Source organism: Panthera pardus, unplaced genomic scaffold, assembly GCF_024362965.1.
Source record: "Panthera pardus isolate Hobbes unplaced genomic scaffold, ASM2436296v1 HiC_scaffold_17, whole genome shotgun sequence".
Taxonomy (NCBI): domain Eukaryota; kingdom Metazoa; phylum Chordata; class Mammalia; order Carnivora; family Felidae; genus Panthera; species Panthera pardus.
In genome coordinates this window covers 126,631,153-126,646,576 of record NW_026526732.1, presented here as the reverse complement: position 1 = coordinate 126,646,576, position 15,424 = coordinate 126,631,153, and the positions used below count along the sequence as shown (strand labels likewise).

The following is a 15,424-nucleotide window of genomic DNA, read 5'->3' as shown; positions in this document are numbered from 1 at the left end:
GGAATAGAAGCTATACTATAAATGTAAGATTTATTCTAAACTTTGAAGAAAGAAAATGCTAAACTTATATGTACCTAATAAGAAAGTTTCAAAATACAGAAAATGAAAATTGACAGAATGACAGGAAGAATTAGAATATCCACTAGAGTAGGAAATTTCAACATATCTCAGAATCTGAGGGATCACTGAGAAGGAAAACAGTAAAACAGATAATTTGAACAACACTGTAAGTTTTTTTAATGGATATCCAATAACTGGAAAACAGTGTATGTTGAAACACTAGTGAAACACTTACAAAAACTAACAATATTTTAGGTCATAAAGCAAATAAATTTCAATGTACCAGTCTGATATGGCCCCATTCTCTAACCACAATCCAATTACAGCATAAATTCATTATAAGAACAATTTAAAAATCTACAGGTTATGAAATGAAAAACCACCCGCAAATATTAAGTCAAAAAAAGAAATCATAATGAAAAACAGAAAATACTTAGGCCTTAAAAACAAATGTTGCTATAGCACTTTAAAAGGACAGAACATTATTTCATTTGATCATTATAAAATAATCCTGTGAGCTACACAGAACCTATATTACCTCTGCTCAACCACATAAACAGTAGAAATGTTGAAAATTAAAGTTAACTTTTTATGTAAATAAAATATCTATCAAAAGTGCTTTGGAAACTGAGATGCGAGGGAAAATATTAAGGGGAAGGCAAACCAACTGTCTCTTTTACACACTATGTTGAATAGCTCACAAAGTTGTAAATAAAGAATGTACTATCTTAACGTTTAAAGTTCAAGATGCCCACCAATTCATTTTAGTTTAAGAAGTCCTTTAGATCCTTATGTAAAATATACGAACTTATGATGGTATTTATTATTCATATGAGATGAACAAACACCATCAGAAACCTCTGCTGCACGAGTGGATGGAGGAACCAGTTAAGAGTACATTTGCTCTCACACACACAGTCCCGATTTCTTGGTTATAGCATCTGTTCAAACGGTGCACAGGCAATTAACAGCATTCCAAAAACTGCCTACAGTACAAAGGGAATTTTCATTTCAGGTTCCCCTCCCTTTTCATGTGTGGGCTATTTTTGGAAGTACGGTTTTATTTTTTTCCATCCACTGAAAGAGAATTAAGAAAATTCCAACATGCCTTTGTGTCAGCAAGTGCTCTTTTTTAGTCCAGGTACCAGAGAATGATTGATGAACCTGTCAAGCCTACAGTAGCGGACAGAGAAAGTTGGCAGAAGTTCAGTGTTATTGAAAGAAATCTCAAATACTTATTTCATCTCCTCTATTAACTTTAATCACATTTTCAACATGGAGCCAAGAATGAAGCTTTGACAGGGGGCCATAAATTTACACAAGCAAGCATTGTCACTTTTCTGCAGTAGCAAGACTGAGATAACACAAGAGAGTCGGGTATTTTCTTTCCTGCCCCTTTCTTTACTGAAGAGCACTAAAAAAATATTTGAAAGATTTACCCATACCTCAAATTCATTTGCCATAAATCTCAAGAAATTATTGCATTTAATTTTGCTTGGTTTATGGCAAATAAAAAAATCAATTTAGTTCCTCAATTAGACTGTTAAAAGCAGGTTTTTTTTTTTTTTAAAGATCACAGTGATGACAGAATTGGTACATGTTTCATCATAATACACCTGCTTATGAGAACAGACGTTGAACACTAAAAAAGGATTTACATTTAACATGGATCATTTGCTATGTGGGCAAACACTTCTGGTTTATTCAGAGCCAGAATCTTTATATGGTTCCAGAGGGACTCCTTGGCAGATTCTGCTGATTACTCATTAAACAGTTGAAACATGTATGGACATTATTTATCTTACAAAGCTTACCCACAGCAAAACAGACACAAAAACGAGGTAAATGAGGTGAATACTACGGACAAGATTATGGTTCTTGGAAAGGCTAAAAGTCAAATATATTTTTGGTAAGCTTTTCCTTCTAAGTATGTTTTAAAAGTTGAAAATATTAAGTGCCGGAAGGCCACAAAATTTAACAAGTGTGTTCTGTCACTCAGTGAAACACACGGCATTATGCTGAACTGCAAAATCTGTAACCTTTCCCAGCAGGCAGTTCAAAGGCCAACGTGGCCATCTTTGCCTCAGTAGAGACAAGGTTTTGACTGTCCCCTCTCTTAAATATGATCTCTGCTCCAAAGACACTTGTTTTTGTCTACATTACTCATGGAATAATACTGTATAACACTCTTCCAATAGCCAAGGACGTTATGACAGGCAGCTACTGTATCTGCTTCTAAGTCAAATAACTACTGTTCACCCTGTGTGAGAATGAATTAAATTATTTTTCTAAGAAGCCTGTACTTAACAGTTCTCTGAGATGATCAATGGAAAGAACACCCAATTCTGATTAACAAAAAACAAATTTGTACCATTTTTCCTGCTACTCCTCCCCATTCAAATAATCATATATAGGCACTTAAAACTGGAAAGATGTAGCTCTCTTCTATTAAACACTTAAGACTCCAGTAAGACCTTTCTTTCTTCTGATGTAAAAGTGCCACTGAATATATTGCTAAGCTTGAAGCAGAGGCTAAATGGTTTGGTAGGAACAGTTTTTTGGGGGAAGTCAATGTTTTCTTATTACTTTGTCACTCTTGTGGTTCAAGTTCTTAAAAGGTTGAAAATTTTGCTAGGTCCTTCTCCATCTCGGCATACTGTTCTTTAAGTCTCTCCATGGCTTTTCTGTGTTCTTCATCCACTTCAGCCTGTTTGCTGTGTTGTTCTTTCATGAAATCTTCCCACTGGATTATATGCTGTTTTTCACTAGCTATTAAATGGTCATTAAGAATCTGAGAAAAGAAATTTAAAAGTCACATGACATTTTTCAGACAATTATTCTGCTATGCAGAAGAGACAAACATAACTTTACCTCTTAATATTTGGTTACTACAGCAATAAGTTTGAAAGACACATGCTAAAATTGCATTACAGTTTTAATGTCCAATAGGAACATGACGTATAGAAACATCTAAGGCTTCTCTTACCATGACTGAACATGGGTAACCATATTTCTGGAATCTCAAAAATGTCTGGTATCTTTAAATGACAAAATCAAACACAATCCAAGTAAAAGTTTATGCCTCTATTTCTCCTCAAGTTCCATTTAACTATCTATAAATTTTACATCAAGTTTAAAGAATATATGCCAAAAAGAAGCATTATTATATTAAATTAAAGTGCAGGTCTTCCATATTTAGATACATGAAAAAAGTATAGATTGTGAATCACTGGAAAAGAATGGAAGACATGTCTTCAATTCCATCCCTTAAAGTAAGTAAACACCTAACGCGTCTGCGTCAGATATATTAAGTTCTTCTTGAGATTTTCTTAGTATTTCTAGATGAAGACGAAAAAATTTCCTTTTGAGTACCACGACAATAAAGATAAAACCACGTGTATGTCAAAAAGGCATACATTTAGTACAATTAAAATTATCTTTGAAGATGCACAACAAAGAGCTGAAGAGGAAAAGAGAGTCTGCAAAATAACTTTATCCTTTATCCCTGCCTTAAATGCTCTACATACATGTCTTCAGAAGTTAAGCTTTGATACAGACTAAGTCCTATGAAGCAAACAAAAACTGTGACAGATGCAGACCATAACAAGTTACAAAGCACCTCAAGTCAGCACTAATTTCCAGCACTCTAACGGAAACAGGACACCTGGTATACACAGACATTGGTGCCCAGGTGCCTGGCCACACCAGAAAGATAGGTAACAGGAAAAAAAGGAAGCTGTGTTTTCATGCTGCCATGTGTCCTTGCTGCTCTGGTTTCTCTCCCCTCTGAGTCCTGATGATAAACAGGATGAAAAGCTGGACGATCCATCATTCTTTAGGTATTTATGAAGCGCATATTTTTGCTAGCTGTTTTGTCTATCTTACCTGCTTCTAAAAACTGCTCTCATAAAATTACATTACTTTCACTTTACAGATGAAGAAATCAAGGTTTAAAGGACACCACATTTAATTTCTTCACGGTCACTCAGCTATGAAGTTGGACTCAAACTTAGGTCTTTGTGATACCCAACCCATGCCTTTTCTATCACAAAGAGCAAATCGGATCTTTCCAGAGGAAGGTTTACATAGGTAGCTAAAAGTCTCTTTCGCAACACAGAAACAACTATTAGAAGAGCTTTTTCTGCCAATGTGATCTGAAGTTCCTCTGCACCAAGCCTTTTCAAGCGAAAAGAGGCTGGATTAGAGGCTGAGGTTTGAGTTAAAGTCAAATGTTCCCTTTTAGTATGTGTCCCAGACCCTGGGACCTGCACAGGCACTACGGTGGTGGGTGAGAGGGCTAGGGAGGGGTTGTTGACGCTATAAATTTGGGAAACAGGTTAACCAAAATCCACTTTACCTTTTAACTTTTCAGCCTCATGGACTACAATTCTCCAAAAGATGAATAAAACATGAAGAATTCATTAAACTCTTTTCATGGAACTTTGGCAAACATATTATATTCTGAGAGAGAAGAAAATGCAAACGAGCTCCCTCAAAAATGGAATCCTGCTTTAGCTGTAACTTACTTTTTAATAAATACAGAAAACACTAACGAAACAGGCACGCTCAGATGCTGTTTAACTGCCTTTTCTTTTCTTCTTATTCTTTTAGGATACGTACCATATCTGGCCCAGCCAACCCTGTGATTTGGACCATAAGGCAACAGGCCGGACTCCACTTCCCACCAGAGAGCACTTTTTCTAGTACAACTCCACAGAAAAATGAAGATTTGGGAAGCACACTTCAAATTCTGGTTCACTTGCTACTAGTTGCATGAGGCTGAGCAAGTTAAAGTTTCTTTAACTTTAAAATGAGGAGACTAATACTTTACAGTCATAAATAATATTAATGAAGAACAGAGGTAATACATGTTAATGTCCTAGCTCAGTGCCTGTGGAGCTTAATGAAAACTGATATTACTATTATATGAATTATAAGCAAAACATCTAGAAGCCAGATCAAACCACTTTTTATCTTCCCCATTTTTCCCTTTAATTTTAATAATTTAATTTCAGGAACAGATTCTTGTAATAATATGAATACAGGCACTCAAATAAAAGTGACTTTCCTCTTCCCATTCCTGTACTCAATTCAATCTTCCTTGATGATTCCACTATTTACCATCTGGTTCTAAGAAAAGACTTTAAGATGTTGCTAAATACTGGTATGTCTATTTTATAGTTTCAGGATGTTATGATATTATATATATATACATGTAACTATCCAACTAGCTTTTGCACAGAAGACAGATCATGTCTTGGCCTCACAGTCCAGGTGAAAAGATGTTGAATGCTGACCAGTTTCTAATCCAGTTGAAAATCTAGTCCTGCTTTCTTATCAAGAAGTTCTTAAAGTCATTCTATTTCATAGCCTCTCACTTTTAATAACAGTAAGTGCTATGCAAACTTGCATTCTTCATAGCAATCAGTAAAAACAAAAACAAAAAATGGAAGGCGATTTATACATTCATATACTGACAATCCCATACTCTTTATATACATAAATAAAATTTGGCTACCCGGAAATAACATCTTCCTGAAATTTAGTTGAGAACTATATGGTAAGACTTAATCCATCAAAAGAAAAAAAAGATACCAAGAAGTCCAATTACAAGCATTGTGGTGTTCCTGAAAAGCTCTTCTGATTTTGAATCTACTTACCTTACTTTACACGTAATTCTTTTTTTTTTTTATGTTTATTTATTTTTGAGAGAGAGAGAGACAGACAGACAGACAGCGTGAGTATGGGAGGGGCAGATAGAGAGGGAGACACAGAATCCGAAGCAGGCTCCAGGCTCCGAGCTGTCAGCACACAGCCTGATGCGGGGCTTGAACCCACAGACTGCAAGATCATGACCTGAGCTGAAGTCGGACACCCAACCAACTGAGCCACTCAGGCGCCCCACTTTACACATAATTCCAACCGTTAGTTAACTGGGTTTCCAAAAGTACACCATATTAAATGTCACAAATTAGAAAAAAAATGCTGATAAATGAGACCGGAAGAAATGATAGGCATCAGCCTTACATATAGGGCAGGAGAACACAGATAACAAAAACTTAAAACACAGTCTTTGAGGGCATTTGGTACAGAAAACCACTCTCTTGGGGTGCTTAGGTGGCTCAGTTGGTTGAGTATCCAACTCTTGATTTCGGTTCAGGTCATGATCCCAGAGTTGTGGGATTGAGACCTGTGTTGGGCTCCGTGCTGAGTGGGGAGCCAGCTTAAATATTCTCTCTCTTGGGGCACCTGGGTGGCATAGTTGGTTAAGTGTCTGACTCTTGATCTCGGCTCAGGTCATGATCTCACGGTTTGTGAGTTTGGGCACAGCATCAGGCTCTGTGCTGATGGTGCAGAGCCTGCTTGGGACTGTCTCTCCTTCTCTCTGCCCCTCCCCTGCCTGTGCCTTCCGTCTTTCTCTCTCACAAAATAAACAAGCAAACAAATAAATAAGTCAAAGGTTCTCTCTCTCTCTCTCCTTCTACCGCTCTCCCTGTGCCCTCTCCCCTGCTCACATTCTCTCGCTCAAAAAAAAAAAAAAAAAAAAGATTAAAAAAAAAGAACATTCTCTCTTTCTCTTAATTCCCTGAGGACATCTCCATATTCACCATAATGTAAAACTGTATATTCTCAGTAATTCCTAATTCGTAAAGAAAGTTAGTCTATAACATTTAGTAAATTTGTTGCAAAAACCAGGAAAGTATGAAATTATATATATATATGTATATATGTGTGTATATATATATATATACATATATATATATACACATATATAAATTTTTTTGATTCTTAAACTTATTATTTTCTTTGTGAAGCAGCATGTGTACATAGTGTGGAGCACGTGCAGGCAGAGGAGGTCCTGGGGGTTCGGGGACATCACGGAGCCTCCTGCCCTCCCCAGGCTGCTGCCTACTCTTAGAGCCCTGCAGGTCCCAAAGACCATGGGACTCAGAATCCATCTGCAAAACACATTAGCTGCTTAAACAAGTATGAAAGATGTTTTTAAAGATTTCCATCCAAGATAAAGTTATAAAAGTGGTGTGCTTGAAGAAGATAAAACCTCAGCCTTGTGGTAAACTTGGCTAAAACTCCTAGACACATAAGGTTTTACTGTATACAATAGCAGAAAATGCCCCAATTAGCTGTCTCTCACTTATCACTCAAGCAAAAGGTAAACAGTGTTCTAAGTCAATAGGCGTGAAGGTTATCCTAGGGTGTATCTACTCCAAATGTGAGGACATGCGACCTGGCCAGCTGTGACTTTACTGGACAAAATAACAAGGAGCTGAGCAGCTGCTTCATCAGAAGCAGCAGATATGCCTCCCGACAGACTGCCACACTACATCCTCGGTGCCACCAAAGCCATTCTAATGCCAGCATGCACCCCAGTTCATACACTTAGAAAATCCACAGATTTAGCCTGACGTGCCAATGAATCTGTTTATAATACAAAGAACTCTCAGAAAAATAAGGAAAAATCTTTTATAAATACTGAACTAACTGTATACTACCATCACCTGTGCCCATCACTTTCAAAAATAGCCATTCTGCTTTTATGTTCAATTAATGGGGTTCTACAGAAGACTTAGTCTGAAATAAGTATTCCTCTAATTAAAACACATCTGAAAAACAATCCCATCAAACTATAGTTACATTCAAACGGATTCATACAAGTCTAATAGGAAGTGACAGTTCCCCTACATACATACCAAATCCTTTCTCTAGGATCCTTTTTCCTGGCATTATTAGTAGTTCAATGAGTACTGAAGATTTTTTCCTGATGTTTATACAAACATATTTCTTTAAGAACAACAAAATGAAGTCCTATTACATAGGATGGTCTGCAGCCTTCTCTTTTCAGTAATGACACAATATGTACGAGAGGCACAGCAACAGCAGGAGGGTGGGAGAGCTCTGCCCTGGGTGCAAGCAATAAGAGTGTATGGTCTGTAGAGAATTTAAATCAATGACACAAACAAATGAAAGACTGTGTTTTATCATCAGCAGACACTGACAATACTGAAAAATGCTGGTGATAAAATACTCCTAAACCAAAAATCTCTCTTTGGTCTAAAGCTGTAAATAATTACTGAGGTTACTGTCGAATTTTAATAGTATGTTTCAAATTAACACATTTCTATTGTTTATCCTTTAATAAGTTTTGTGTTTTACACTGAAGTTAATTTAGAGGACTTCTAGTTACGTAGCCCGTCCCAGACAAAGGTGAAGTCGGCTATACACGTTTATTTAAAAAGCAAATTCCTAATAATTCAGAATCATTTAAGCTTTCTTTAGATGCTCAGCCCGTCCAACTCCCTGGGAGTAATGAAATATTACTGCACTTAAATAATGAGAGTAGAGCAACTGCAGATGAAACCTGAATTAGTTCCAATCCATTCTTCTATGTTATCTTTTCTTGGTACTTAAACTTGCATATGTTTTTATTTGTACTTAAACTTTTTTATACTGTGGGGGCATTGGGAGCCACTAGAATAGTTGCCAAAGAAACAAAGACAGCATTGCATTTCTGGAATTGATCGTGATATGTGATTTTTATAAAGCTCTTCCAGACTTACTTTATGCTTAAAACTTTTCTGAACTATGTATCTATTGCTTCATGTGAGAAATTTTTCAAAATTATAAAAAAAAGCATTTTTAATCAACTATGACTCAAACCTGATTGATAAATCCGTCTATACTATTTAAATAGTCAAAGATCAAATTAGATGAAGTTATTAATAAATTTGCATAAGAATCAAAAGCAAACTAAAATATTATTACTCATTACCATAACATTAATTTGGATAATAGGTGCTTCCTTTTTTTTTTTTTTTTTAAAATAATTGATGTACTTAAATTTATTAATCTCTTCTTTTTTTCCTTTGGTGGTGTAATATTTCTTAAATTTTTAATTTTTTTTTTACCGGTGTGACTACATACATAAAGTTAAAAAGAACACCACCTGCATTTTTTTTTTCTTATTATTCTTTAACATCAGGTTTATTAATTAAAAATAATTTTGTTGGGGGGATGTTAAAACCAGGTCTATTCTAGGTATAAAATACTGTACATACACTGCTCCTATAGACCAATTTCCAAGGTCACACAGTGAGAACAGGGTAGAGTAAGGTTAAAAATCCAGTTTTCTACTCTTTTTGCTATATAATGCTATTTAAACGAAATATTTAAATTATTAGTCTCTCAGGATCAGCAATGTTTTAAAAATGACAGAAACTAATAAGTATTTTACATTCCAGTTTCAAAAGTAATTAAGAGCTTTAAAAAACCTGACTGAATATGCCTGAACAGGCAGAAAAAAAAATCCATAGGCACACACTGTGTACCACCCACTTGGGGACTTATATGTGGGACTCCTGCTAATTTTCAAAACAAAGGTAGAACTAACTTTGCACTAGTTTTTCTTTTTCTAGCAAGAGGTCATATGAAAAAGCACGTGGCATTAAAAATCAAGTCACCCCAGACCAGACGAGTTCACTGGTGATACTACCGAACATTTAAAGAAGAATGAACATTAATCCTTCTCCAACTCTTCAAATAACTGAAGAGGAGGGAAGACTTCCCAACTCATTCTATGAGGCCATCAATGTCTTGAGACCAAAGCCAGACAAAGACACTATAAGAAAAAAGAACTGCAGATCAATATTCCTGATGAATACTAGCAAGCTGAATTCAACAGCATATTAAAAGGATCATACACCATAAACAAGTGTTTTTGGACCATAAGGATGGTTCAATACATGCAAATCAATAAATGAAATATACTACATCAACAGAATGAAGGGGGAAAAACACAAAATCATGTCAATCTCTGCAGAAAACACATTTGACAAAGTTCAAGACCCTTACATGATAAAAACACTGCACAAACTAGTAATAGAAGGAAACTATCTCAACATAATAAAGGCCATAGGTGAAAAACTCACAGTTAGCCTCATATCCAGTGGTGAAGAACTGAAAGCTTTCCCTCCAGTAGCAGGAAGGAGACAGCGATTCTGCTTTTACCACTTCTACTCAACATAGTATTAGAAGTCCTGACCAGGGCAATTTGGATAGAGAGAGAGAGAGAGAGAGAGAGAGCAAGCAAGCATCCAAATCGGAAAGAAAGAAGTAAAATTATCTGTTCTTACAGACAACATGATATATATGTAGAAAACCAGAAGATTGCAACAAAGAACTTACTAGAATAAACAAAGTCAGCAAATTTTGCAGGATACAAAATCAATACTCAAAAATCAGTTGCATTTCTATACTCTTAACAATGAACAATCCAAAAAAGGTATTAAGAAAATTCCATTTACAACAGTATTGAAAAGAATAAAGTATTTGGGAATGAATTTAACCAAGGAGGAAAAAAGACATACACTGATAACTATAAAACATTCCTGAGAAAGAAATTAAAGACACAGTCATTGGAAAGTCATCTCATGTTCATGGACTGGAAGATTTAATGTAGTTAAGATGTCAGCACTATCCAAAGTGATTTGCAGGGTCAATGGCATCCTTATTAAAATCCCAATGATGTTTTTTGCAGAAATAGAAGAATTCATCCTAAAATTCGTATGAAATCTCAAGTGACACCAAATAGCCAAATCAATCCTGAAAAAAGAAAAGTTGGTCTCACACTCTATTAACCATGTGTCCAGGAGGCTTTGACATCTGGGACCCTTTTCGCCCTGGAGAGACTGTCCCTCCCAGGGCCAGCCTATTCCTAGAGATAGTAAACAACTCCCCCATAGTATACCTTTTATATGCAAGCTAACCAGCCCAGAGCCTATACCCCAACCACCTCTACTGGGCTCTCACCCTCTGGGCCACTATCCACCTGCCCTAATCACACAAGGTCAGATAGCCAGGGAGAGCCCTATGCCCCAGAGTCTGCTGAAATCATTCAAATTAGCCAATCCTAAACCTGCTAATCCTGCCTCACATGTTCCTTCCTGCTGCAACTACAATAACCCATTTTCCCTGCTCTGCCTCCTGACTAACTCTGGTGCTTCCTCATAGGGTCCCATGTGCATGGCAGGCATCCTCTTCTTGGGAACTATGAGTAACAAACAACCTTTCCATGGCAACCACCCCCTAATCTGTTGGCCTCACCATATCTGAATAATAATAAAACCTACATTTTATAAAATACATTTCCTGATTTCAAAACTTACCACGAAGCTACTATAATCAAAATAGTGTGGTACTGCCACAGAGATAGAGAGACCATCAGAATAGAAGAATTAAGAAATAAACCCCTGCATATAAGGTCAAGTAATTTTTGATAAGGGTGTCAAAACCATTCAATAGGGAAAGGGCAATCCTTTCAACAAATGGTGCTGGGAAAACTGGATATCCACATGCAAATAAAAATGAAAATGGACCCTTGCATCATATACGAAAATTACTCAAAATGGGTCAAAGATCTAAATGTTAAGTCCTAAAACTATAAAATTCTTAGAAGAGAGGGATGCTTCAAGACATTGGATTTGGTAATGACTTATTTGTTAGAACACCAAAAGAATAGACAACAAAAGTAAAAATAAACTGAACTTCATCAAAATTAAAAACTTTTGTGTATCAAAGGACTCTATGAACAGAGTGAAAGTCAACCCATAGAATGGGAGAACATGTTTGTAAATCATATATATGATAAAGGGTTAATATCCAAACTATATAAAGAACTCCTACAATTCAACAACAACAAAAACAATCTGGTTTAAAAAATGGACAAAGGACTTGAATGAACATTTCTAGAAAGAAGATACACAAACAGCCAATAAGCAAAGGAAAAGATACTCAACATCATTAATCCTTAATGAAATGCAAATTGAGACCGTAAGAGACCATCTCACACCCATCAGGACTGCTGCTACCAAAGAAACAGAAAATAACGAGTTGACCAGGATGTGAAGAAAATGGAACCCTTGTGCACTGCTGAAGGGACTATAAAGTAATGCAGCTGCCATGGAAAACAGGAAATTTTCCTCAGAAAATTAAAAACAGAATTACCATTTCATCCAGTAAGTCCACTTTTGAATATATACCCAGAAGAATCATGCACTCATGTTAAAAGCAGTGTTATTCACAAAAGCGAAAAGGTGGAAGCAACCCAAGTATCCACAAATGAACAGATACACAAATATGGAATATACATACAACGGAATACTAGTCATCCTTAAAAGGGAATGAAATTCTGATACTTGCTACAACACAGAGGAACCTTGAAGACACTATGTTAGAGAAATAAGCCACTCACAAAAAGATAATGTTGTATGATTCCACTTAGAAAAGGTGCCAAGAGTAGTCAAATTATAGAGACAGAAAGTAGAATGGTGGTCGCCAGGAATGGAGGGGGAGGGTGGGGATGGGCAGCTAGTGTTCAATGAGCACAGTCTCAGCTGGGGAAGATAAAAAGTTCTGGAAATGGATGGCAGTAATGACTGTAGAATAGGAGTATACTTAACGCCACAGATTTGCACACTTAAAAATAGTTAAAATTTATGTTCTGTGTATTTTACCACAACAAAAAAATTCTCAAATCAGGTTTCAGAGTGTTCCTCCTAAATGAAATTAACCGCATTTCTTAAATAAGTGGATACGTTTGTTTTTCTCAAGATAAAATTAGAAAATGCCAACTTTAAAAAAATGAGGGGCTTCCGGGGGGCTCAGTTGGTTAAGCCTCCAACTTTGGCTCAGGTCGGGATCTGATGGTTCATGGGTTTGAGCTCCACATCAGGCTCTGTGCTGACAGTTCAGAACCTGCAGCCTGCTTCGGATTCTGTCTCCCTCTCTCCCAGCCCCTCCCCCACTCATGCTCTGTCTCTCTCTCCCTTTCTCTCTCAAAAAGTAAACATAAAAAAAAGAAAATGAAGAGAAAGTTTATTAATACACCATAACTGTGTACCAGAAGTACTTAGCTCTAATGATTTCATCTCTTTCTACAAGAGAGAAAGAACTAGTAATAAAAATTGGCTTACATATACCTCTTTAGAGATAAATTTAAACAGGTCTATAAATGAACTCTGGGATACATAAAAGTTTTGCATATATTATGTCTAAGTGATTCTTAACTGGGGTGGGGGGAGGTGGATTTTGACCCTCTTGTCCCTCAAATTTTTGGTTATCACAGCACAAGAGGACGGGCTACTGGCATCTAGTGGGTAAAAGCCAAGGATGCTAACATCCCACAAAGCACAGGACAGCTTCCACAACAAAGAATTATCTGTTCCAAAATGTCAATACTGCAGAGGCTGGGAAACCCTAGTCTAAAGGAAAACTCTGAATAAGCCAATGAGGGTCTAAGGCCCTTTCAAACATCTGTCAATAATACGCTGTCACTAATTTTACCTATGCCTTACACCAACAAATAAAGAATTTAATTCATTTAGTAAGAAGTGTCAGAATAACTGCCATCATAAGGATTTTAAATAGAATACTACATACTGATCTATTTGTATTTTTAAGCTCTATCAAGAATAATGGATATGCTATTTCACTGCTCTCATGAAAAAAATCATGCAGGGGTATAACCAAATCTAATAAATTTCTAGAGACAAGATGAATTAAAGGATTCATGTTTATTTTATTATCATGTCCAGTCTGGTTGAATACGGCTTCACAAACTGACACTTGTGCATGAACCTAAGTTTAAACTACTTATAGATATTAACAGCTCGTTTCCCTTGATGGAATATTTTTCAGAGTCAGTGAATTTTCTAAGCTAGTTGTATTTTCATTTCGCTACTCTTAATGCTAGCTTCCAAAATGCAGCTTTGCGTTAGTGGGTACTTTTTCAAGACATATGTCAAATAACTGGGGAATGTGCATTTATTGTTCTTCTGAATGTACTTTTAGGTATCAATTGTGGGAAGTGTAATTTGGATGAATGACGTTTATCATAATTTACTTCCCACAGAATTCCACAAATTGTCTTGACATAAAAGAATTAATGATTAATGGCAATAGTCTATTTTATTCCATTACTACTCCCATCTTTCTTTGTCCTGAGAGGTATTCAAATATACAAAATGTAGCCAAAAGTATAACCAAGGGCAACAATTACCATTAGATTGTACAATGAAGCTACAGGTCGATTTTTCTTTGTACACCTTTGCTAGATACAACATTAAACTTTATGTCTACATCTTTTATATACACATATATGTAATCTGAAACCTCTGCCATGTCAGTTTCCGCAAAAACCAGATACAGCAGTAAAAAAAAAAAAGTCCTTAAAGATACATATTTCAAATATTCTGCTAATTAGAGAAGTACTAGAAAAGAAACAAAGACTAAAAGTTTATTGCCCTGAAAGGATATAAGGAATTTTTACTTTTCTCTGAGCTCTGAGAAATACATTTTGTGTAACATTCAGCTGGTTAATTTTATTAAATTATCGTGAGAAAATATTCAGAACAGATTCTTTTTTTTTTTTTTTTTTAACGTTTATTTATTTTTGAGACAGAGAGAGACAGAGCATGAACAGCGGAGGAGCAGAGAGAGAAGGAGACACAGAATCTGAAACAGGCTCCAGGCTCTGAGCTGTCAGCACAGAGCCCGACGCGGGGCCCGAACTCACAGACCGTGAGATCATGACCTGAGCCGAAGTCAGATGCTTAACCAACCAAGCCACACAGGCGCCCCTAGAACAGATTCTTATACATGTAGGTTTCATAAATGGCATACTAATTCTTAGTGAAACACATTTCAGTACATTGTATTGTGTATTCCACATTAAAAAATGGTTTAGTAACATTCTCTGACATAATACCTGTAAGAAGTATATTTAAGATCAACATAATCTAAGGGCTTTTATTATTTCTTGAGGCCATTTTTTTTTTTTTTCTTTCAAACCATGTGATGGTATCTTAGTATCTTTTAATTTAGAAAATCATGAATGGGCAGGATTCCCAATGCTTCACCAACTCTAACCAGACCACAGCAGGGCTCTTATCCGCACAGTGAACACCTGCACCTTAAACAAACGACTGGGCTGGCAGGGGAGAAATGGTGCCTTACATTTGGAGTGAGAGACAATCTGCAAAGCTGTTTCATGTAGATTACGTAATACAATTTATCTGGTAAGGAGAGAATCAACCTATCAGGTAAGTAAAACCGGTATTTATTTTGCAGATGAGGAGCTTGAAGGGCAAGGACCTGTCCAAGGGCAAACGGCTGGCTGACAAAAGGAACTACCACAAGTAGAAGATGCCAGTTACTTCTTCACCTAAGCCGGCCATTCTCCTGCCTATATACAGTTAATACACCAAATGTGATAAAAGTTCCAAGTGACAAGAGGAACGATTCCAATTATAATTTTAGGTTAGTTATGCTCAAGAATGACAAAAATTGCCAT

At 36.3% G+C, this 15,424-nt stretch overlaps 1 protein-coding gene across 1 annotated transcript in view; it reads right to left on the bottom strand.

The window, feature by feature from the left end:
* Positions 1–213: 213 nt before the first annotated feature.
* Positions 214–15,424, bottom strand: part of BLOC1S5 (biogenesis of lysosomal organelles complex 1 subunit 5) — a 45,490-nt gene continuing 30,279 nt past the window's right edge. The window contains exon 5 of the mRNA XM_019419789.2: positions 214–2,851. Coding sequence (XP_019275334.1) covers positions 2,672–2,851 — 180 coding nt within the window. The 3' untranslated portion in view covers positions 214–2,671. The remainder of the gene's footprint in view (positions 2,852–15,424) is intronic.